The sequence below is a fragment of the Rattus rattus genome, chromosome 9, assembly GCF_011064425.1.
Source record: "Rattus rattus isolate New Zealand chromosome 9, Rrattus_CSIRO_v1, whole genome shotgun sequence".
Classification (NCBI taxonomy): domain Eukaryota; kingdom Metazoa; phylum Chordata; class Mammalia; order Rodentia; family Muridae; genus Rattus; species Rattus rattus.
Window position 1 is genome coordinate 40203325 of NC_046162.1, and position 25831 is coordinate 40229155.

At 46.9% G+C, this 25831-nt stretch overlaps 1 protein-coding gene across 2 annotated transcripts in view; it reads right to left on the minus strand.

Annotated features, from left to right (window-relative positions):
• Positions 1-25831, minus strand: part of Larp1 (La ribonucleoprotein 1, translational regulator) — a 90852-nt gene that overhangs the window by 32866 nt on the left and 32155 nt on the right. Inside the window, exon 1 of one of the 2 annotated variants that reach the window (XM_032913832.1) lies at positions 19079-19722. The exons of the other annotated variant lie outside the window; for it this stretch is intronic. Coding sequence (XP_032769723.1) covers positions 19079-19436 — 358 coding nt within the window. The 5' untranslated portion in view covers positions 19437-19722. Of the gene's footprint in view, positions 1-19078; positions 19723-25831 lie in introns of those variants that run through there. 2 annotated transcript variants of the gene reach the window in all.

Below are 25831 nucleotides of genomic sequence, written 5' to 3' on the forward strand. Positions count from 1 at the left end.
TTTTGAGATCCCAGGTCTGGTCCCCCAGTTCAGCATGAGACTTTAAAAGTTAGCCTACCTGTGACTGGCTCAAACTACTACTTGGTCCTGCTGCTCTAAAGAATCTCAGGCTCAAGGAAAGTCTGGGCTGGAGAGATGGCTCATTGGTTAAGAGCTCTGACTGCTCTGCCAGAGGTCCTGAGTTCAAATCCCAGCAACCATATGGTGGCTCACAACCATCTGTAATGAGAAATGAGATCTAGTGCCCTCTGGTGTGTCTGAAGACAGCTACAGTGTACTCCTATACATAAAATACATAAATAAATCTTTTTTTTTTTTTAAAGGAAAGAAAAGGGGGGGGGGAAGGCCTGGGGCCTCTGTCTGTCATAAGCAGAAAGGCAGCTACCGCCAATGTGAGTGCTTACAACTCCTGTCAGCAATGAATGAGCAGTATTCTTCTCTCCAGTATGAGCATATGATGTGCTGGGTACTGTGAAAAGGTGACAGGCCACAAATAGGAACTGGTATGAGCTGACAAAGCTGACAAGAGGATCAGGGCTGTCTCCATCCAAGGATCACTCTGCCCTAAAACAAGACTTACAACTCCAGGCTTGGGCTCTTCCTAAGAGATGAAAACCCAGGAAGAACAAACTTGAGAGATCCAAGCCAAGTACTCTGAAGACCTGGATAGTGGTTGACAAGCTGCTCGGTACTGATTCATCCTACATCACCTGTCCCAGCCACCAGCAGGACAAAGTAGCTGGTCAACCACCACAGCCTTGAGCAACATGACAAAAAAAGCTCCAAGGAGAGCAGAGCAAGCCAATTCCTGACCCCTGGATGCAGTGAGAGGTTGAATCTCTTAAAAACCCAGTTGTGTGAGTATGTTTTTGTTTTAATCCCAGGTGTAGAACATAGATTTGCTTCAGTTTGTCCAGGCATTAGCTATGACTGTCTCATGCTCTAGGGAGAGCACGATGTTTTATCCGCTGTATATGAGTTAATTCTGGAGAAGGTACAAATGTGAGAGCTATAGGAGGGCAAGTGGCAGCTGCTACTACCCCTGCTGTTGCATTTGCTATTGCTGGCTTGCTGGATCTTCTGACAATGAAGACTGGACTTGCCCCAAGGAACCTGGAGGACCCTAATTGGCAGGAAGTAGCCTACAGAGGTATATACCCCCTTTCTCCTCTACCCTTCTTTCTCTCCTACCTAGTATTGAGGGGTTGGAAGAAATTAGGGTAGAATAAGAAAGGGAGGTGGAGGGGTTGGGGATTTGGCTCAGTGGTAGAACACTTGCCTAGCAAGCACAAGGCCCTGGGTTCAGTTCCCAGCTCCAAAAAAAAAAAAAAAAAAAAAAAGGGGGGGGGAGGTAGATGGGGGCTGGAGAGATGGCTCAGAGGTTAAGAGCACTGATTGCTCTTTCCAGAGGTCCTGAGTTCAATTCCCAGCAACCACATGGTGGCTCACAACCATCTGTAATGGGATCTGATGCCCTCTTCTGGTGTGTCTGAAGACATCGACAGTGTACTCGCATACATAAAATAAATAAATCTGAAAGAAAGAAAGAAAGAAAGAAAGAGAGAGAGAGAGAGAGAGGGAGGGAGGAGAGGGAGAGAGAGGGAGAGAGAGAGAGAGAGAGAGAAAAAGAATCAACAAAATAGCAAAAAAAAAAAAAAAAAAAAAAAAAAAAAAAGCACACAAACCTGGGCTTCTTCTTCCCAGCTTACAGACTTGGTTCACAGTGGCAGGCATAATGGTGGTAACCAAGAATGGACTTGAGTCAAGTCAGGAGAAGGCTGACTTCCCTAGTCCCACTAAGTTGGTAGACCCTCAGTTACCAGCTATCTTCTCCCTTTTGGCCTGAAGACTGATTCAAAGTTGCCCCACAAAGGCCCTTCATCGCAGCATCTATGTGGGGTAGCAACAGACTGAAGAGAACAAGCTGACACCCAACCGATGGAAATGGAGCAGGATAGTAAATAGATTAGGTCTGGGCAGGGATGGTCCACCTTAGTACTGCAGCCCAAAGACACCTGGGGCAAAGCATTCACAGGCTGTTCCAGCAAAACTCCAACAGCATCTACACTACTCACTGCCACACATGCTTTCCAGGTACATATCACGGTCACTGCAGGGAAGGGCAAGCTACCTGCCTCCTTCAAAGGAGGTAGCTGTCTGGCAGCAGGTAAACAGTGCTCAGGGAAGCAGCCTGACATGTTTCATTTTGAGAATGAAAGAACAAAGCAACAAGGAAACTGGCTCCTGTTCACCTTGATCACAAGAGGCTAGGTTTCCATGTAGGGGCTGAGCATAAGTGCACAGGCAGCCATGCAGGGGACTATTCTAGGTATTCCCATGTACCTATTGTAGCCTGCTGGTCAGCATCTACCAAGGGTGTACTGGGACACTCCTTGGACAAGCACAGCTAGGCCTTTTGCCTTCTACTAATTTCCTGTATAGCGACTTCCAAAGCCAAAGTAGGCTGTGGGAACTCTGAGAAGGCATCAAGTCGGTATGGAAGAACACTAGTCCTGCAAGGTAGCAAGGTTAAGAGGTGTGCCTACAGTGCCAGGCTGTTCTCTGTGCTCGTGTGAATTCTGAGCATGATTCTGTGACCTCCCACCAAGCTCAGGGAGCCAAAAGGGCAGTGAAAGAGTGAGGGGCACAGGTGTGTATACTTCCCCCTACAGCTGTCAAGTGCTGACTAGATAAGCCTGCCTTCTCCCAAGCCTGCTGGAAGCTAGAGCACTTCCCCCATGTGTGCTAAGCAAGCACTCTACCAATTGAGTATACATTTCCAGCCCACTGTATTGTATTTCTAACAGGCAGTACTGGTTTAGAAAAAGATGTAATCCTCTTAGTGCTTACTAGTACTCATGGTGGTTGGTGGGACACAATGCAAGGTTTTCCTTTTGCTAAAATCTATTTGGACATTTTCGATGAGTTGTTATTGCCTGACTGATTTAAAAAAGATTTTCCACTTCAAAAAGCTAAAAGGCCCAGCACATAATAATAGTTGGTGGCCCAAAGGACACCACAAAACCTGGAGAGCCAGTCCATCCTTCCTACTTTTCAGACCAGGTCCTAAGGTCACCATCCCTCCCCTTTAACATATCTTCATGGCCCTAACGAGTGACTAAAAAGAACAGCTCTTGGGGGAAAGAGGCCAACTCTCCCTGGCAGGATCCAAAGTTCCCAGGGCTTGGCTCATACCCACTGGTCCTATGCCCAGAAGACACCAGCCTGCCAAAGAGGAAGTGGGGCCTTCAAGCTGAAGCTTGAAGGTAAGTTTAGGTCCCTTCCTTCCAGAAACAACTTAAGTTTTGTAGGAAGTTTGGTCTGGCAGAACACAGGCTAGGCAACAGACATGGCACTGTCTCTAGAGTCAATGTGTTATAGGCAAATCTCAGATACTCACTAACTACTGCACAACCTAAGTTAATTTCTGAGTATCTCTTAGAACTTCATTTTCTTGTAAGGATCATATTCAGAACTATAGTAAAAGTAAATGGAGATAATGAATAGAGATAACAAATGTGATATGGATGGAGGATCTGAATTCTGATCTGATTAGCATTCAAGAAGTAAGGATACTTCAACACTTTGACCAGAGTCTCTAGGGCAACCTTGTCACTCATGAGGCAGACCTAATGAACTTAAGATCTGACAGAGGCACAGAAGCTTGGCTAAATTTGTACATGACACCCACTGTGAGAATGAGGAAAGGCCAAAGTCAGAACTGGTGTTCTCGTGCTTTCATCTAAGCTTGCTCTGGGCCCACTGAGGAAAAGTCTTATCTAGCTGGTCAAAACCCACAGCAAAGTCCAGCATGGTGGCAAATGCCTTTAATCACAGTACCCGGGGTGAAAAGTTCCAAGTCAGTCTGGCCTACACCAGGGCTGCATCTTAACACTAGCAACAACCCACAGCAGTTGTTGACACAGCAGTCTATCCTGAGAGGAACAGAAAACTATTAAGACCCAGGGTCATCGGGCCTGGAGAGACGCCTCCACAGTTGAGAATACATGTATTGCTCTTCCAAAGGACTGGAGTTTGAGACCTGAGTTAGATTTTCGCATTCATATCAGGTGGCCTCTGCAGGAATACATAACATGATTTAAAATAAATAATTTGGCGGGGGGGGAGCTATAATCATTCCATAACGTATCCAGGACTTGTGATTCTCTGCAGAGATCAACAACTGCTGATATCTTATGCTACCCATCCACATCTTATTCCACTTCCACCCGCAGGCTTGAAACTTGGAACAAGCAGGTAAAAGTAGAGAGATCTGGAACCAAAGAACCCAATGCCCCTTTTGTCTGACTGGCATGGCACCACTATCTCAGCCTCTAGGCACTTGAGATGAAGAGGAAGTAAGAGACAGCAATTCATAAGGAAACAGTGAGTTGATTCAAAAACACCAGAAAGAAAAGACAAAGAAAAAAAAAGAAAAGAAAACCAGGAGGTTGACTCACAACTTATCTGTCATATGACAAGCAAACATCATGACATCCCTCTGATAAAGGTCACTCTCACAGTACCTCTGCAAAGGGAGGCACAGGACAAACTCTACACCTTCCAGCTGTCTACAGAGTACTTTTGTTTAAAGATTTATTTATTATGTATATAGCATTCTGCCTGCATGTATGCCTGCAGGCCAGAAGATCTCATGATAGATGGTTGTGAGCCACCATGTGGTTGCTAGGAATTGAACTCAGGACCTCTGGAAGAGCAGTCAGTGCTCTTAACCCCTAAGCCATCTCCCCAGTCCCCCAGAGTAATCTATATAAATCCACCAAGAGCTTCAGTGCCCCTACCTCCCTCAGTCAAGATAGTGGAGTAGCTGAAGCCAAAGGCTGCAGCCACAGATCTTCTGCAGGAAAGAGACTGCAAATGTGTAAAAGGGCGCATTACTAGAGAGCCTGTCAGAAGGACCATCAGGTGAACAAAGAGTGTGGGTTGGAGCTTTTCTACAACCATTGAAATGAAAAAAAAATAATTGTTTTGAGGCCCACACAAAGAATCTAGCTAGGCAGACACTCCACAACCCAAACATGACGAGAAAACAGGCTGCATCACCTTTCCTGCCTAAATCCTTCTCTGGATTACACTTGCTTGTAATTTCTAATGGCAGCATTCAGGTGAGAGGCATAGTGTTCAAGGTCATCATCAGCTACATGGTGATTATGAGGGTAGCCTGAGCTGCCTCCATCTTTAAATCCTCTTTGGGAGGACTAGAAGGGCCAAATGAATGCTTTAGTAAATGCTTATGATCAATTCCATGGCTCTGCCATAGCCTTTTGCTCCTTTTTTCCCTACCCCTTGGTGTTTCTTTTTGGATTAAGATCCATTTTATTTTGGCCAGGCAGTGAGGGCTCACATCTTTAATCCCAGCACTGGGAAGGCAGAAGCAGGCGGCTCTGATTTCAAGGCTAGTCTGGGTTATAGAGTGAATTCCAGAGGTACACAGAAAAACCCTGTCTTGAAAAAGAGAGAGAGAGAGAGAGAGAGAGAGAGAGAGAGAGAGAGAGAGCGCCAGCAGTTAAAAATCACTGACTGCTCTTTCAAAAGAGATCCTGAGTTCAATTCCTAGCAACCACATGGTGGCTAACAACCATATATAATGGGATCTGATGCCCTCTTCTGGTGCCTGAAGACAGCTACAGTGTACTCATATACACAAAATAATTCTTTAAAAAACAAACAAGAAATAAAAATTATATATTTTATTTTAAATTATGTGTTCACATGTGTGCATGTATATTCACTGAGTGCAGTGCCCTCAGAGGCTAAGAGGGCATTAGACACCCTGAGCTAAAGTTACAATGATCACTAACCAGCCCGTGGTGCAAGAAACACATCTGGGGTCTTCTGCAAGAGCAGCAAATGCTATTAGCTGGTTGAACCTTCTCTCCAGCCCCTAACCTTTCCTAACTTGCAGGTATAAATAAAAACCCTGATTACATTCTGCTTTGACAGAAGGCAAAAGGAAAATTTCCTGTTGAAATCTCACTTAAATATCATGATTCGATTCCTGTTTTAGAACAAAAAAAAAAACTTTCCGAACTGCTTAAAGTCTCTAAAAAAAAAAATAAAAAGGGGTTGGGGATTTAGAAAGGCCCTGGGTTCGGTCCCCAGCCCCAAAAAAAAAAAAAAAAAAAGGAAAAAAAAAAAAAAAAGATAAAAAAAAAAAAGAAAAGAAAAGAAAAAACTTTTAACCCTTGCCTAATCTTGTAATTTTGGTTCAATCCTTTTCTGGAACATTTTTTGTTACTAAGTATCAAAATGGGGGAAGGGAGAAGGGAAGCAAAGAATGAATGTCCTATAATTCTTGTCTTCTACTCTGATTTACCTGAGTTTCCTGCCTTTCTGTTCTCACCTGGTTCCCCACTCAACACTCTCCACAGACCTGAGGAATCTCAAAGCATATGCTGTAGTGTCACTGCTCTCCAGCTTCCACAACAGAGTGCAGGGCCCTCCTCATCTACACAGGCCATCTCTGTCCTTGGAGGATCCTCAGTGCACTCTGGCTAGAATGATCATTCTGATCATGCCAACACCTTAACAGCCCCTGCACAGAGTCACTGTCCAGTACTTCCCTATGAAATTGATTCTAGAGTATCTGGGATAACAGGACTGTACACCACACCCTCAAGATGGCTAATTCTTTGAGATGCTGTTTTGGGAAGTGATGTTAGGCAGGAAACAATAATTTGTAGTTCACTGCTTCCCTGTGGAAATGTAAACAATGAGGCCAGGCCTCTCTGTCTAGTGCACAGCAGAATTCCCAGGGCCTAACTCTTAGTAGGATGCTCAAACTGATGGGAGCTAAGCAGTTCCTGTTATACAAAAGTTAGGTTCAAGCCATGGGGCCTGTTTGAACAAGCCTGAACACTGGAGCCTCTTAGGTCTGCCTCTGTTCCTCTAAGTTGACTAACGCTTGGACCCCAGCTTCTGCCAGCCCTAGGTTCTACATGTTCAGGCCAGAAGGGGATTTCTCAAAAATGACCCAATTGAACTAGACACAGGATTTAAGAATCCTTCCAAGTGCCTATCACTGTCTGCTGCAGAGTACTCACCACCTAGGGCAGTCCATCTTACCTAAACACGAACCAGAAGCCTCGAGCACAATGCCTAAGAAACCCACTGCCTTAGTGCAGCTCTGGGGAGAAAAGCTGGTCCGATCTGAGTAGGAGTCTCTGAATGAGATCTCAACAATCAGGGCCTTAACTTCTGACTCAATTGATACAGTGTACTTAATCCTAATGGGAAAGTCTTGAAAGTTCTTGTGACTCAACCACTTCCATTCACAGGAAGCAGGAAATTCAGTAAGGTTGCCCAAATCTTTCAGTAAGATGCACAGCTGAGGTTGGCAGCTTATCTTCCAATCTCCCTACCTCATTTCCTACCCTCCCTACTACAGGGAGCACAGGACAACACTGCTGGGAGGAGCCTCTGTCCAGAGAAATGCTCCAAGCAGCCTCGGCTCCCTTCCCTAAACAACAGGACCACACTGCACAAGATGTCTACCTAGGATCATTCTTTCCCCTTTCCATTGTGATAGTTAACACCTGTATAGTCCTCCTCACACCTACAAGATAACAGGTGGTACAAGGGGCTTCAACAGACTGAAACCAATGATGCTATTTATATGCCCAGTCCACAGGAGAGAGCAGAAAAGGAAAGACTACCCGGAACCTAACACAATTTTCTTGGCTAGTTCATCCTCAGCTTTGCTCCAGGGCCTCAGGCCACAATGCTCTTGGTATCATGTCTTCACCACACTTGCTCTCCCTCAGAAGAAGATTAAGTAGCTCTCTTTGGAAAGCTTTCAAGTCTCATCTAACAACTCCTCTGCACTGTTCTACAAAGGCTATTCCTTGACTTATACCTTGGACAGAGCACTGTCCCTTCCCTTTTATGATGAAGCATAGTATGTGGACCCACAGGCCTCATACTGGAAAGAAGCCTAATGAAGGAATACAAATTCAAGGGCCTGCAGGGCCTAGCAGTGGGTTGCATGTAGACAGCTGCTGGCCAGTAGTCCTGAGGTGGCTGTGCTCTGCCACCTGTCAGTGACATATACACTTAGTTAGACGCTAGTCCGTGTCCTTCACCCAGTGTCACATGCAATTCAGCATAGCTTTACACATTTGTCTTTTTATAAGTAAAGTTAGATATCCCTAAGCACGTATGTATGTATGTATAGATAGATAGATAGATAGATAGATAGATAGATAGATAGATAGATAGATGGCAGGCAGGCAGGCAGGCAGGCAGGCAGGCAGGCAGGCAGGCAGGCTGGCAGGCAGGCAGGCAGGCAGGCTGACAGGCAGGCAGGCAGGCAGACTGACTGAATGACTGGCTTGACTTTTTTCTGGAGGTAGGTCATTGAGACAGGGTCTCTAACATTGTCCTGGCCGTCTTACAGTTAACTATGTACATCAAGCTAGCCTCCAATTGAAAGAAATATGCTTGCCTCTGTCTCCGAAGTGCTGGGATTACAGGCAGGCCTGTGTGCTAGCATACCTAATCTTATTTTCCCAATTTTAAAATACAGATGGTTCCTTTAAAGTGTTCTTAAAGCAACTGAAAACTGTTAGGAAGTTAAAACTGGGCAGGAGATGTGGACACAGGGAGACACTTTGTGACTTTTTCTTTTTAAAGCAGTTTCAAAGTCCTGGCTGGCCTGGAACACCCTATGTAGAGAACATGCTTATCTCTCTGTCTCTCTGCTTCTGCCTCTCTCTTTTAAAGATTTATTTATTTATTTCATGTGGATACACTGTTACTGTCTTCAGACACACCAAGAGGGCATTGAATACCCATTACAGATGGTTGTGAGCCACCATGTGATTGCTGGGAGTTGAACTCAGAACCTCTGGAAGAACAGTTAATGCTCTTAACCACTGAGCCATCCCTTACCCCTTCCCCTCCCCGAGCCCATGCTTATCTCAAACTCAACAGAGACCCAACATCCACCTGCCATTCATTGCAGTCCAGACTTGTTTGTTTTTGGTGTGGCTTATAGCCCCACCTAGCCTGGTTCTTGCTATAGTATCTCAGGATGGCCTCAAGCTCATGTAATCCTTCTGGATCCAGAATTAAAGATGTGCACCACTATGCCTCTTTCTTTCAGGTATAAATAAGACCCACCATGGCAAATTGATCTTGCTTCCTACTTAATTTGAAGGTGGAGAAGACACTGACAGCTAATAGAGTCTACAAATTTTCTGAATCAAAGGTTCTTCAGGAAATCACCACCACTAATCAATAGTTACTGAGCAATGGTAGAGTGCTTGCCTAGGAAGCGCAAGGCCCTGGATTCGGTCCCTAGCTCCGAAAAAAAAGAACCAAAAAAAAAAAAAAAAAAAAAAAAAAAAAAGAAAAAGTAAATAGTTACTGAGCAAAAGAACTCAGCACCTGCTACATTCACTTGGGGACACTGTTCAAAGTTACCAACTGACAAAGCCAAAACCCACTAATACTCCCCAAACCTACACTAAAACTTAATCATAAGGTCACTGAAACGATAGGACTTAACTCCAAAACAAGACTATGTTATTAATGCCAACTGACCTTTTTCTCATACATGGGAAAGGAGACCTCTCTGTCTGCAACAAACCTGAAACTGGAAAGATACCAAAGCACTAAAGGGACAGTTTTACCACAAAGCACCCAGGCTCATCTACCACTAAAAAATTCCAAGAGTCACAATTTGGAGGGGCATGGGCAGGCATGAGATGGCTCAGCAGATAAAGGAGAACTGACTTCAGGGTTGGGGATTTAGCTCAGTGGTAGAGTGCTTCCCTAGCAAGCGCAAGGCCCTGGGTTCAGTCCTCAGCTCTGGAACAAAAAAAAAAAAAAAAAAAAGGAGAACTGACTTCAATCCCTGGGACACACATAGTGGAAAACACCAACTCCTGCAAATTGTCCTCTGACCTCAAAACACAGGCAATTGGGCAGGTGAGGACATGTGCACACATCCCACATCCATTTGGGCTTCTTACAAGGTTCTAGGGCAGGGCCAGGAGGAAAAGCAGCTGAGAGATGTGACAGAAACCACCTTCCTTTCTATGGATAGGCCAAATTCTAGGGATCAAGTGACGGAAGATGCTGGGTCATGAGTTAGAATGGCTTCAACAATATCCTCTGTTAAGCAAAATAAAAGGCCAAATTCGGGGCCTCAAGAGTAAAGCTGCAGTTTCTGAGCCAGGCTCCTGGGAAGCTCTTTACACTCTCAGCTAAACTCACCTTCACCTACAGGTTCCAGTAGGTAAGTGCCATGGTTTGAATACAATGTCCCTTACAGGTGTGGTACAATTTTAGGAGATTTTGGAAATGCTTTAGAAGGATGGAGACTGAGCTGGAAGTAGGTGACTGGAAATATGCCCAGTGTCTTCCTTGCTTTCTGTTCCCAGGAGGTGGCAGCCTCCAGACCCCTACATTCCTACATTCACCCTGTCTACACCAAAGTCACCCAGTCTCAGACTGAACCCAGAAGCCTAAACACCTCCCATCTAACTTGTTCTGCAGATGAAGGGCCCTGCAAGGAGGGTTCCATCTTTGCACCCCTTCCAAGTTTAGTCATTCCCATTCTCTTAAAAGAGGAGGAAAACCAAACGTACCAGGGCACACCTACCGGAATAGAGCTGACAACTAGGGTCTGCACTGAAACAAAGTCCACCTCCTTAGGCCAGCCAGCCTTCTCAGGAAGACACTTAGCCTCTCCAGGACCATGCAAACTCCCTGTTCCTGAGCACGGGTGTGACCTCAGTTGACTTCAGAAATGTAGTCCCCATCCAGGGACTGTGCTGCAAAGTGGCTGGGAAGCAGTATAGCATGTGGGGCTCCTTTTTGTACAATCTGGGAATTGTAGTCCAAAGGATCAGACATGAAACCCCAAACCATTTATCTTAAAGTAAATTCTGCTAAGGTCATCTTGTAAAAGGAAAAATCTGACCACCTTTCTTTTCACTTAAAATCCCCTAAGACTGCCTGCCTATGGATTTCTGCTAAAATTGGGACTTAGCACTCCTATGAAGCACCTTTTTAGTTGGCTGTACTCCAACCACAGGGAATTCAGCTCCCTGGGCTCCACCCTGCTCTCAACCAAAAATGAAGTGATCACAGGCTTTGCTCAGCAACCCCACTCACCCTTCCCATGTCGGCTCAGCCCTGCTCCCCAGGATCTCTGAGCTGAACTGCACAGGACGCCTCTGCTGCACCACATATGCTCTCCCCACATGGCACTTTCTCTCACACTGAACTTTAGGTACACATCCTCCTATCTACTATAGTATCTTCAACATCTCACACAGAGCAAACCCACAAAGCACACCACCCGTCTACCTGCTCACCAGTATGTATACACTGACTGCCACTGCAACTTGTCAGCCTCAACTATAGTGCCAGGGACAGCTTAACCAAATAGAGACAAAGCTAAAAAGACACAGCAGGATCAGAGGGAGGGGAAGCAGTCCAGGGCCAGGGTTTATAACTATGCAGCGTGGTCTGGGAAGGCCTCACCATGACATCAATCCAAAGAAAGAGCAGTCCAGAACTAAAGGCCCAAAGCAAAAGACACACTACAGTCACTCCTGGGAAAGAAGAAAGTGATATATAGTGAGTGCATGATGGGTAGAGGACTCAGCCCAGTAAGTCCTAGGCCAGGCTAAGGACTCCTGTTCTGAAAATCCAGAGGGTTCTAAACAGAAGTTAACAGGAGACAGTAAAGAAGCTGCTGGGACAACCTAAGTTCTAGTTCAGACACTCAGAGTATAAAGAAATATCTAGACCTAGAGGCAATTTTAAGGCCTTTAAAGGATTGTACTAATGAATTTGATGTGCCTTCACAAAAACAGTGCAGGATGGCCTCAAGTTTCTCTGAACACTTACAGCTGCCGAATCTCTGAGTCTGTTTTTCATATGAGAATCAGGTTAAGGAGCACCTGCTGAGACAAATGTTTTAAAGAGTAAGACATTTAAAAAAAAAAACTACAGATCCTGGCTACTGCAGGATGATGCCCATGAATGGACCTCTCTCTCTCTGTGGTGGTCAACAGCAGTTCACACAGTACCCCAGACTAAGATAATGAAGATGGCCTTCACCACCTGGCCAGCTTTACATAATTCACCAGGAAGGCCTTTCCCCACACCTAGAACTCAGCCAGTCCAAGGACAGCTAAATGACAAAGGTGTCACATCAAGGCTGTCCCTATTATTTCATGGAAAACCCACCACAGGAAGCTAGCCATCTCAAAACTCACCAGACTCACGGATACTCATCCCCATTTAGGAAAGGCACAAAATACCCTCCCCCCCAAGACAATCACCTCAGTCTACAAAAATCTAGTTATGGGATTCATCCTCTGGCTATGAGCCAATTAATCTTGTGTGGGATGCTGTGCCATCAACCAGATCCTCAGAACTTTGGTAGCACTGCACGAGTCCTTAACTGCACGAAGAATGGAGAGGCTAGGCAAGCTAGGAAGGAAGGCATAGAAGACAGGAAGAAGTTAAGTACTCTCTCTGCCCAGGTTATAATTTAAATTTCTTCAACTTCTCCCTCCACTTCATTAGCTATTATCAAAACCTCAGGCCTAGAAGGTTAAAGTAACCCTCTCTCCTGACCATCTCCCTGAGATCACTCTGGATTAGCCAACAGAGGTCTGTGAGCCTGGCCTGAAACCTTTCCGGAGCCCCAGCAACACCTAATTACCCCTCTGATCACCTCTTGGATTTTGTGAACAAGGACATTCCCATCTGCCAGGCTCTCCATTTTTAAGAGGGCTTTGTGGTTTAGGGCACTGCTCCTCCTTCTCTCTGTGCTTGATCCCAGGGAAGAGAAAAAGAGATGGCTGAGTAACAGTGGAAAATGCTGACTCTGGCTTGGGACCCACTTCAGACCTAGGCAAAGATTCAGTCTCTGAGGAAGTTCAGGATTCAAGAGAGCTGGTGGGCTGGAGAGATGGCTCAGTGGTTAAGAGCACTGACTGCAGGTTGGGGATTTAGCTCAGTGGTAGAGCGCTTGCCTAGGAAGCGCAAGGCCCTGGGTTCGGTCCCCAGCTCCGAAAAAAAGAAAAGAAAAAATAAATAAATAAATAAAAAGAGCACTGACTGCTCTTCCAGGGGTCCTGAGTTCAGTTCCCAGCAACCGCATGGTGGCTCACAACCATCTGTGATGAGATCTGATGCCCTCTTCTGGTGTGTCTGAAAACAGCTATATAATAAATAAATGAATCTTAAAAAAAAAAAAAAAAAAAAAAAAAGAATCCTAACTGTGCCTTCCTCAGAAGAAAAAGTGACATGAACTAGGGTGAGGAAAGTCTTAAGCCTCATTTATTCAAACTGTACTCACAGTTCTTAGTGCTCGTTTGCAATAATATAACATAATCAGCAAACTCAAAACAAGTGGATGACCATATGCTCTTAACAAACAGGATAACTTCCTAATAGGACCTAAAATGATCAAATTTCTTCATTTATCATCAAAAGGACTTGTCTGGGGGGGGGTCCTGTTTGCTTGAGACTAGATCTCACTCTAGCCAAGCTGACCAAAAACTCTTTCTGCCTTAGTCTCTGTAATGGGAGCACAGGCTTGAGCCACCAGACCCTGTTTCAAAACATCTCATGGTCTAGTTTGTTCAAATGAAGATCCAGATATGCATGACCTTTTCTTTTTTTTTCCTTTTTTCTTTTTTTCAGAGCTGGGGACCGAACCCAGAGCCTTGCACTTGCTAGGCAAGCGCTCTACCACTGAGCTAAATCCCCAACCCATGCATGACCTTTTCATCTTTAATATTCCCCTTTTAAAAGGCTGCTTCACTGAAAAAAAGTTGCTGCACAGAACTTCTCGTTAAACACTGGATAACCCCAGTTGGCCACACACACCTTTAATTCCAGTACTTGTGAGGTGTTAGGATGGGGACTGCAAGGTCATCCTGTTTTCTCAATGTACTGTGAGTGGGAGGCATTTCACAAGTGCTGTTGTGAACTTTCTATGACCATACAATAAGGCCAATCACTCCACCATGTGCCCTCCAAGCTACCACTCTCATTTAATGAAACCAAGAGCCTCTCTCCAGCCTTCCCGGGGCTTAGTGTCAAGATGGGAGTTCCCAATCACATGGGCAGATTTGAAGACACATGCACTTAAAAGCTCTGCTTTAATTTTGCTTTGTGGGTGGAGTGGACTTGGGGTTCTAACAAGGAGAACACAGTTTTAACACTGGAACCTAAAAGACATTTAAATCTAATCTAATTCCCTGCAAATGAAGAAATAAGTCAGAAAGACCACTCTGTGTCAGTGGGATTGAGTGGGGGTTAGGACAAGATAACTATTTATCATATAGGCAATACTCCTTTTTAGTTCTGTGTGTATAGTCAAGTACAACTTGCAGGTTATCAACCACATGGGCTCTGAGGATCTAACTCAGAAGGTACCAAGCCAGTGCCCTCATCTGATGAGCCATTTCACTTGCCCCACAAAAATAATATTGAGCAGTGTTTACTACAGGCACCATTTATGGGCTTCCACCATAAATGGTCTGACCCATGTACTAAGAGTTTCGTAAACATTTGATTCTCACAACCATTCTCCAAAACCACAGCCATCACCCTTCTTTAGAAGGGTAAAGTTAACAGGGGCTCAAGACAGGCACACAATTCTAAGATTACCCAGCAACTTAGAAACTTACCTGGGGACCAAAAGTGTAAAGAGCCAGTTTCCAGAGCCAGAGTTTCAAAGCCTAACAATGCTGAGAGGCCCTAGTGATGACCAACTACCACAGCAGCAGGGACAGAACAGGGTCCCAGGACACCATCAGTTAGCAGGCCAGGCTGCAATCATTAGCTCTATTTCAAAGAGACTCACACAAACAGAAATGAAGCACTAAGTCTCAGACTCTATGCCCAGTTCAGGCACCAGCTTTCTCAATATACCCAGTGAGAGGCAGATACAGTACGTGAGCTCTTGTGAACGCTCCCCAGGGTCTTGGAGAGAAGCAAATTAACTAAAGCTTATTTAAGACAAATGAAAACTTGATTTGGTAGGCATAGTAACTAATGCATATAATCCTAACTCCCAAAAGGCTGAGGCAGGATTATTGTCAGAAATTCAAAGGTCAGTCTGAACTACAGTGAGTTCAAGGTAATGCTAGGCTAGAGTGAAACCCTAAAAGTTGTCAGAAAAAAAAATTGGGGGGCTGGAGTGATGGCTCAGTGGTTAAGAGCGCTGGCTGCTCTTCCAGAGGACCCAGATTCAATTCCCAGTACACACACAACAGCTTACAACTGCCTGAAACTCTGGTTCCAGAGAATCAGACCCCCTCACAGACATACATATATACAAAGCACCAATGCACATAAAAATAATTGAATTATTTTTCAATTGCTTTTAAAAAAAGATCATCATTACTGGAAAAGAATGGTGGGCATGGCGCTAGACATGCAGCAGAAGCATGCAGAACTCATCATCATTATACCATGTCCCAAGGCAAAAGTAGTCATTTCATCCAGGCAATGGTGGTGTACCCTTTTGATCCCAGGACTCAGGAAGCAGAGAGGGGGAACTCTTGAGTTCGAGGCCAGACTGATCTACAGACTTCCAAGAGCCTGGGCTACACAGAGAACCCCTCCCTGTCTTGAAAAAAACAAAAACAAAAACAAAAAGACACCCCAAAACAGGTAGTCACTTCTTGAGTAACTGACCTATGTAAAGCTGTTAATTGCAGCCAAGCGTAATGCACACCTTTAATCCCAGCGCTCTGGGAGGCAGAGGTAGGCAGACCTCAGAGCTAGAGGCCAGCCTGGTCTACAAACTGAGTTCCAGGGCTGTTACTCAGAGAGAAGGGAGAGGGGTGTTGATGCCAAGGTTTGGTAAGATGGCTCAGCAGGTAAAAGCATGCCATTCGGCATGACTACCTGAATTCAATTTTCAGGACCTGTGGATGATGAAAGGAGAGACCAGACTCTTGTAAAATGTCCTCTGAAGAGCTGGGCAGTGGTGGCACACACCTGTGATCCCAACACTGAGGAAGCAGAGACAGGCAGATCTCTGAATTCAAGGCCCATAGTCTATAGAGTGAGCTCTAAGACAATTTTTATTAAGGGTGCATAAAAAGTTTTTTCTTGTTTGGCTGTTTTTTTGTTTTTTTCGGAGCTGGGGACCAAACTTCAGGGCTTTGTGCTCCCCAACCCGTTTTTTTTTTTTTTTTTTTTTTTTTAAAAAGGAGTATCTCCATGCCCTGAACCATGACCACTCTTCTGCTGGGACCCTAAGTGTGAACCACCACTCCCAGTTCAAAGGTCAACTTTAAAGCAAACTACTACTTGTGGGGGTGTTAAGCTATACACAAAAACAAAAGATGTGCATTCTCTGCCTTCTTTTCACAAGTTAAAACAAAACAAAACAAAAATGAAACCGAACATCAAAATCCCTGAAGGGTCCATAATCTCCTAAGCACGAAGCAGTTCTTTTTTTTTTCCCCTAGAGCTGGGGACCGAACCCAGGGACTTGCGCTTCCTAGGCAAGCGCTCTACCACTGAGCTAAATCCCCAACCCCGCGAAGCAGTTCTTAAGCTGCTCCACAGGGCTCATCTGAGATCACTAGGAAACACAGATATTTACATTATGATTCACAGCAGTAGCAAAGTTACGAAGTAGCAACAAAAATAATTTTATGAGGAACTGTATTTTTACAGAGTCACAACATTAGGAAGGTTGAGAACCACTGTTATCACAGTGAAGGGTCACCACTGTCCTGAGAGGCATGCACATCATAAACTAATCCCTGTTGTACGAAGGGGAAGGTGAGACTCAGCTAACAAGAGACAGAACACGTGCAGAACCTATGTATCTCTTCCCACTTGGGCACTCAAGATTGAAAGGGGGTGTGGCTGGAATAAGGGGAAGAATGTAAATAGTACTGTTAGGAACGGTGTCCAAAAGGACAAATCCCAAAATTTAAAACCATAAACCTAAAATGGTGTGTGTGTGATACTGGGAGGAATGAAGGGGAAACTGCAGTAGAGACTAACATATGTATGAAAAACCAACTGGGACTAAGGAACAAAACAAACACACACACACACACACACACACACACACACACACGTGGTGGGGGGGCGGGGAGAGTGCCGCTAAAATCAGGTATGGAGAAGGCAGAGGCAGGAGAATCAGGAGTTTAGGACCAACCTTGATTAAGTTCCAGGCCATTAAGATTATGCCCTCGCTCCCCCCTCTTCAAATACAAACCTAGGATTTGGAAGCTTAAACAAGATAGAAAAATGCCACATGAAAGGGATAAAAGGGTAAAACATATTTTATTACTAGTTACTGCTTGTGTCCCTTAAAAACTAAAACACCAGCATCTGAGCCAAAAGAAGGCTAAAAATAGGCATTTGCAGCAAGCTTTGGAAAGCTTAGGTTGCTTATGAGACACTCATTTCTGTACACTCCCTAAAACATATGCATCACAGAACATAAAAATTCCAATACCACACAACCACACCACTGGTGTCACATTTAAAGATGCCCGGGCTGCAAATAAAATCAGAGCTAAAAACGGACCTACAGATCCCTTTGGCTGAAGAGATAAGGCCACTACCTAACCTTACCAGACAGACAACCCAATCACAGAATTCACTTTAAAAAGCACCCAGGTCTTAATGAGCTTAAACTAAGAAACTATTGGATTAATTCTGGTAGTCTGTCAAAAGACTACTCCAAAGGTTCTAAACCAACTGGTAGTCACTCATTTTTAAGATTCCAAAAACAAACACGGGTACAGAACAGACATACCATGCCTAGAATGTGTGCTTTGGTCACATATTGAATTTGGCTTTATCCGGAGGAAAAGTTGAGATGCCAGCCAAACTGTCTTCTTCCCACGATCAATAACTCCAATGACGCAAGCTATCAAGGGCCCCTGGCTTTACACAAAATGCCAGCTCAGGCACCCAATCCTGCCTGATGTCACAGCTGACTTAAAACCCACAAGGCAGGTTCACCAGTAGCTAAGCGCGGCGAACTGAGTGAACAGCCTCATTTAAACTTCTGAGGAGCGCGGCTCGAGAGGATGATTATACCTCTGAATTTAAAGAGAGGCAGGACCAAAGAGTGTCTTAAAGTTGTTTCTCCCACTCTGTGGGTGGAAAGCGAGGATATGAAAGAAAATGGAGGTTTCAGTACTGCCCCTTGCATAAGAGGATTCTGGAAGGGAAGGAGAAGAAGAGAGAAACTCTAGTACACCCCCACCCCATGTGCCCTCTTCCTTATGAAGCAACCCTAAGAGAAATCGAAAGGGCAACCAACGTGCTGGTTTCCCCCAGGGGTAGGCCTACACTTTCCTGCACTCTGGAACCTGAAAGAGGCTAGCTACGACTTCCTCGGTGCCCAGTTTAGGTTAGGCAACCTCACCGAAGCTCCAAAAGGAGTTTTTCTTTTCTTTTCTCTCTTTTTTTAAAAGTACAAGTACCAGGACTCCGACGGTCAAACTCAAGGGCCATGCTCACGAGACACCGGGGAGTACACAGGCGGAGGCTGTGCCCGAGTGGTGCGCTACTAGATGCCCACGCCGATCGCGCCCGGCCAGGATTCCCTAGCCACCTCCCGCCCGGACTCAGCGGGGGAGGGGAGCCCCGCGCGCAGCTCAGGCCGGCGAGCGCAGCGAACAGTCCTGGCACCGCGCATGGCGCCCAACTGTCACCCGCCCGCCCCGCACCGGCGCGGCCACTCCCTCGCCGCCACACACGCCCCTCGCGTCGCCGCGGGCCGCCACCGGCTCCCGGGCACGCAGGGGCCCGCGCTCCCTACGCCTCACCCGGCTCCCCGAAGCGCAAAGTTGCAAAGTTCAAAGGCAGACTCCGCTCGGAGCCGTGACACATGTTCACTGAACACGCACTCTCCAGGCGCCGACACGCATAGGAAACACAGGGCACACAGGGCACACCGAGCGGCCCCGCCCGGCCCAGTCCCGCAAGCTAGGCCCGAGGCATGCCGTTGCCACCAACCGCTGCGGCCCCGGCAGCCCCGCTCTGAAGGAAACGCCCGCGTCACTGCGCGGGCCAGTGCCGCGCCGCGCAGACCCACCTGGAGGCGGCTGTCCGTTCACCGCGGACGGCGGCGGCGGCGCGTGCTTCGTCCACGGGTTCACCTTGGGCGGCGGTGCCTCCACGAAGTCACGCCGGCCGCCGTCCTCGCCGTCGCTCCCCGCTGGGGCTTCCGCAGCTGCGGGTGGCCGTGGGCTCTCGCGCTCCGTGCCGTCGCGGCCAGGCCTGGCGCAGGCGGGCCGCGGCCTGCGGACGCCGCCGTGGGGCTCACCACCGCCGTCACCCGGGCCCGACTCGGCCTGGGTGTCGGGCGCCGGCTTCTTCCTCGCCAGACCGTGCTCGTCGGCCTGCAGCAGCGCGGCACCCGCCGGCAGCAGCGGCTCCACTTGAGTGGCCATCTGCGCGGAGGGGCCGGGCGCGCCGCGGGCCCCGCTCGAGGCCGCTGGCGGGGCGCCGGGGCCCGGGCCGCGCGGACGCGGGGCGGCGCGGACGGGCGGACGCTGAGCGGCGCGCCGGGCGGAGAGCTCCGGCGCGCCTAGCCGGCCTGGCGGACCTCGGTCCGCGGCCTGCGTCCCCCGCCCCCGGCCCGGGGCGGCTCGGGGGCTGCAGTGGTGCGGACGGCCCGGGGGGAGCGGCGCGGAGAGCCGAGCCAGACCACGCGATCCGCGGCGGGCGGCGGGCAGGCGCGCGCCTCGCGACGCGGCGCGCGAGGGCGGGGACGGCGCGGCGGCGGGCGCGCGCGCGCAGGGCGGAAGGTCCGCCCCGGCCCCCCCCCGGCGGCCATTCCTGTGGCGCGGCAAGCGAACGGGGGCGAGCACGTGCCTGATGCAACTCCGAAGGGCGGGGGTGGGGAGGAGCCTTAAAGAGCCAGCGCCCCAGAGCGACCGCAGGTGGAGCACATGGGACCCGGCCACGCGGCCAGCCCAGCCTGCTAACGCTGGTGACAAGGGTTGCGGGGCTCCGGGGAAGGGGTCTTTTAATATATCAGCCCTGACTTGGGTAATGATGCAAAAAAAAAAAATTGACCTCCCCCTGTGCGTGGCTTCTGGCCCCACTCCTGTGACCTTGGCCCAGCTGCAGCCTGGTCAGGGCACTGGTAATGGGTCCAAGGGAGTTCTTACCCCATAGGGGCAGCGAGCACCTCGGAAACAGAACAGATTTCCCAGTAGTGCCCACACTCTACAGGCCCTCGAGACCCAGTGTTTTATGGGCAGGAAATGGCTTTTCTTTCAAGTAGCTTGTGTGTTTTCTACAGAATTGTTTAGGGTGGGGTTGAACTGACACTTAGTCGAGGGACTCAGAAAGCTCTGAGATTTGTAACGTAACCCTGACCCCATTGCAGTTTGGGTTAACTGCTGTAGTCAGGTCCACTTCCTGGGTCTCGATTCTCTATTGTAAAATGAAGGAGCCATTTATGCCAGGCGGTTTCAAATTTCACTGTCATTCGGTTCAATAAATATTTACTGACTTCATACTCTGGGGGCCTGCAAAGTTCTTAGAAAAGTCTGCCAATAAACCAGGCTAACAAGCACCTGTCCTCCCGGAATTTACACTGTAAGGTGGGGGAAGGCAAGAAACAAATATTGTCCAGTAGTCACTACGCTGTAATGAAGTAGACAATATTGGCTTTTTGTTTGTTTGGTTTGGTTTGGTTTTTCAAGCAGGGTTTTTTTGTTTGTGTTTGTTTGTTTGTTTGTTTGTTTGTTTTTCTATGTAGCTCTGGGTGCTGGCTGCCCTAGAACTCTCTGTATACCAGATGACCAGGCCTGCTTCGCATTTACAGAGATCGGCCTGCCTCTGCCTCCCTAGTGCTGGGATCAGAGAGATGCACCGCCACCATCTGACTGAGATTTGCTTCCTTAGTTGCTGAGGGAAGGTTTCCTTGAACTCAGATCCCAAAATACTGGAAATGAGAGAAGTGTCAGGGACTGGATCAGAAATCTGAGAACCAAACAGTCTGGAAGGTTGGTGGAACTCTCCAAAAGAAGGATTAAAAAACAGGTCGTCTCCTGGGTGGAGGGCAAGGCTTCGGCTTCCTGAAAAGACTTAGCAGGCCCTGGTGTTGTGGACATCAGGAATACTGGAAAAAGTGTTCCTAGCAATCTGATGTCCAGTTCCAACTCCAGTCCTGGGCCTACAAGCCTGGGACAGCTCTCCCTTTCCCTGATAGCCCCTCTCTGAGGAAAATTAATGCCTAGTAGTCAACGAGACAGCCAAAGTGGCCGATATTATAAGGCACAACTCACCAAAGCCAATGCTTGAAGAGGTGCAGAGGAACATATGGTTTAAAGGGAATAGAGAATTCAAGCAGCTGGCCTGGAACTCACAGAGATTTGCCTGCCTCTGCCTCAAGAGTGCCGAGGTTAAAGGCATGGGCCACCACCACCTAGCTTAGGCAGGGTTCTACAAAACTGTGGCATGTCTGCCCTTAGTCAAAGCACATCACTACACTTGTCACCAGGGCTCACTTTAGTTATTGGTAAATAGTTTCTTTTTGTTTTCTCTTTTTGTTTTGTGTTTGTGCTCTCGTGACAGGGTGTCTCTGTGTAGCCCTGGCTGTCCAGGAACTCACTCTATAGACCAGGCTAGCCTCAAACTCACAGAGATCCCACTGCCTCTGCCTCCTGAGTACTGGGGTTAAAGTCATAGGCCACTTACTAATTGGATGTAGAGGGGAGATATGCTCTCATACAACTTGTAGGCATAGCAAGGCTTTGTGTAGCATATAACTAGCTGGTTTATCTACCTAGCTCTCAGTGTCAGTGCCAACAAAAGTGTCCAGGCTCTCTTTCGTGGGAACCAGTGCTCTGAGATGGCTACTCTGGACCCTGTCCTGGGCCAGAGAGAGGCATTGGATGAGGTTTGGGGGAGCTCTGAATTTAGACTCTTTAGAACTATCTTCAACTAGAGATACTCAACCCTAAGAAAGTAAACTGAATAATTATTTCATCTTCTTGTTTTAAAGATGAGGACACTGAAGTTCAGAGAAATAAGGGACACTAGGCCAGTCCATGGCACAAGCAAATCCAATAGTTTTTCTTACATTCAAATAATGGGGTGCTGGAGAGATGTCTCAGTGGTTAAGAGCACTGACTGCTCTTCCAGAGGTCCTGAGTTCAATTCCCAGCAACCACATGGTGGCTCACAACCATCTGTAATAAGATCTGATGCCCTCTTCTGGTGTATCTGAAGACAGCTACAGTGTACTTATGTATAATAAATAAATCTTTTTTTTAAAAGACTTATTTATTTCATGTATGTGGATACACTATCGCTGTCTTCAGACAGCTGGGAATTGAACTCAGGACCTCTAGAAGAGCAGTCAGTGCTCTTAACCACTGAGCCATCTCTCCAGCCCAATAAATAAATCTTTAAAAAATAATAATAATTCATATAATGGAGGGCTGGAAAGCCGATGGCGGTGGTGGTGGTGCCCACCCTTCATCCCAGCACTCTGGAGGCAGAGGCAGGGGAATCTCTGAGTTCAAGGCCAACCTGATCTATAGAGTGAGTTCCAGAACAGCCAGGGCTACAAAGAGAAGCCCTGTCTTGAAACAAACAAAATAATAATAGGTCTAGAGAGAGGTTCAGTGGTTAAGACCACTGGCTGTTCTTTCAAAGGACCTAAGTTTGGTTCCCAGCACCACAAAGTGGCTCACAACCATCTATGTATAACTACAGTCCCAAGGAATCTGACGTCCTCTTTGGGCACCAGGCACCCATGTGGTGCACAAACATACTAGAAGGCAAAGCACTCAGACACAAATAAGATAGTATCTTTAAAAAAGAAAAAAAAAAATTGGGGACTGGAGCGATGGCTCAGCGGTTAAGAGCACTGACTGCTCTTCCGTAGGTCCTGAGTTCAAATCCCAGCAACCACATCGTGGCTCACAACCATCTGTAATGAGACCTGATGCCCTCTTCTGGTGTGTCTGATGACAGCTACAGTGTACTCATATATATAAATAAATAAATCTTTTAAAAAAAAAGATTATAACAAAGGGCAAGACCGATGAGGTAGCACACGCCTGTAATGCTGAGGCAGGAAAATTGGAGATAGTTCAAGGCTAGCCTGAGCTACAGAGTAAGTACCAGTTCAGCTGGAACTAAATATCAAGATCGTGTCTCAAAAATTAAAATACAGAAGGCTAGTACTGCATCTGGCCTTCCTAGGTAGCACCAGCAAAAAGGAAGGCTGGGGAAAGGAGCTGGGTTGTAAGACAGGAGCTAGAGCTGGAATCTTAATTCAGACCCCCACCCCCATCCTTCAGTACTAAAGAGTGAATGTAGATCCCTTCTTGCATGCTAAGCACATGCTGTACCACGATACCACTGAGTGGTTCAGGCTAATGATCCCAGTGATACTTTATTTGCAGTGTTGAGAATCAACAAGGCCGTACACTTTCCAGACTCAGTGCTTGACTACTGAGCCCACATCCCCAGCCCAGACTTCTGGTTTCTGACATACTACCACGTTCTGAACACAAGCATTTTTTTTTTTTTGTCTAAATACAAGACAGGATCAAAAATTAATATGGATGCTTTTTTGTGTTTGTTTGTTTAAAACCAGGCATGTTAGTACGTGCCTATAGTTTTAGCATTCAGGTTGTAAAGCCAGGGAGATCAGAAATTCAAGGTCAGCCTTATCTACGTATTTGTAACTGTAGCCTAGATTACCCATGACAAGAAAAAAGAAAGTAAAAACAACACACAGTGGGTCTAAATATCTTTATGTAGTTAAATACCTATGTTTGCTCCTGGTGCTGAGAACTTCTGAACTGAGACAGAGTTGGGAATGAAAACCAGGGAACCTAGGAGACTGTCTGGTAACCCAAGTCCCTACTCTCCTACTCTGGAGCTGTGGAAGCCTTTCGGAGCCCCCTTAGCCCAGGACCATTACTCTGCCTTTTTGGGAGCTAGGGATGAGTGCAGGAAGAGCTACCATGCCTTAGCTCACAGCACACTTGCTCATGCAAGAGCACTGCTTTAATTATTTGAGATATATATATATATATATATATATATATATATATATATATATATATATATATATTTGAGACAGGGTTTCTCTGTATAGCTCTAGCTGTCTTGGAAGTCACTCTATAGACCAGGCTGGCCTCCAACTCAGAGATCTGCCTGCCTCTGCTTCCTGGGTGCTGGGATTAAAAGTGTGTGCTGCTTGGTAGATTTTTTTTTTTGGTAGTTTTTGATGTATATAGTCGTCTTGCCTGTGTGTATGTGTGTGCTGTGTACATTCTAGTACCTATGGGGGCCAGAAGAGTATGTCAGATCCCCTGGAATTGGAGTTAAAGATGATTCTGAGCCCTCGTGTACATGCCAGGAACTGAACCTAGGTCCTCTGAAAGAGCAGCAAGTGCTGACCCTTCTCTCCAGCCCTACCCATAAACTTATAATCCTCCTACCTCCGTTTCCCAGGTCCTAGGATTACAGACATGCAGCACCTCCACACCTGGCCTTGAACCCACAGTTTTATCCCTCTGTGAGTTTAATTTTCCAAAGGACCTTGGGTTTCTAGAAGAAATTGTGCTGGGCCATTCACTTCCTCTGGTAGCCCTTGGGTACAGTACTGCCTATGCCAACATGGGGGTGGGTAATATGGGGAGAGACCTTGACCAGAACAAACAATGCCAGCTGGGGAACATTTTCCAGCCCCAAAGACTCACAGCCTCTCCGGCACATGCTGTGCAATGACTTCAGCTCCTGGGAAGAGAGGCTCAACTGAGATCACCTCTGCAACCTGTCATGTGAAAGGGAATGGGGAAAGACACTGTTGTCATCATCACACCCAAGACACCTAACCCTGGAGCAACCATTTTCTATCAAGTAGGGTGAGGATGCACCCCAGTTACACTTGAAAGAGGCCCAGAGTTAGGGTGAGATGGTTTGTAGTAGAGAAGGGCTAACAGAAGGCACCAGCTTTCCACACACTTGCCCCTGATTCTGCCCCTGACACCAACCTACCTTCACCTCATCAATTCTACATAAGCAAACTCTTTTCCATCCTGCCTTCCGCAGTGGCCTCAGGACAGGCCTCATGTGTCCCAGGCTGGCCTCGAACTCACAACAAAGATGAAAGTGACCTTGAATTTCTATTCTCCCTTCTACACATTAAGTACCAGGATTATAGTCAGAGGGCACCATAACCAGACCACACTTCATACAGTGATGGAGACTGAACTCCAAGCTTTTTACAAGCTAGACAAGTACACTACCAAGTAAACTACATCGGTCGCCCATGCTTACCTCCTGGTGGGACTCCCACTGGCCACCTATTGTGTGAGGTTCACTATACAGCCTCAGGCTGCTCTGATGGACTTCGACAAGACCCACCTCTGCTCAACAGCTGGGTGTTCTTCCCAGCACAGCCTGGTCCCTTCCTCTCTATCCCTTTGTCTTTCTCCTCCCTCCCTCTTTATCCTCCAGCAACCACAAACCACTCTGGAGCCAAAAAGGAGAAGCGAAAGATATGACAACGAGAATCATCACTCCTGAGTTAGAAAGGTTCTCATCAAAAAAATGAAGGGAGGAAGGGGGTGGGGATATGTTGGGAAGGGTGTGGGAACAAAGACCTGTTATTTATTGCCGAAGGAGTATCAACTACTGTAGCTACTGTGGACCGTCAGTTGTGGTTCCTGTAAAAAGGCAGAATGGAACTATTATTATGATCTAGTTATAACGCTCCTAGGTATGTATCAGGAAGTGATATGTCCACAGACAAAAGGGATGAAAGCATACCCTTTGTGCATTACAACACTGTTTATAGGGGCCAAGA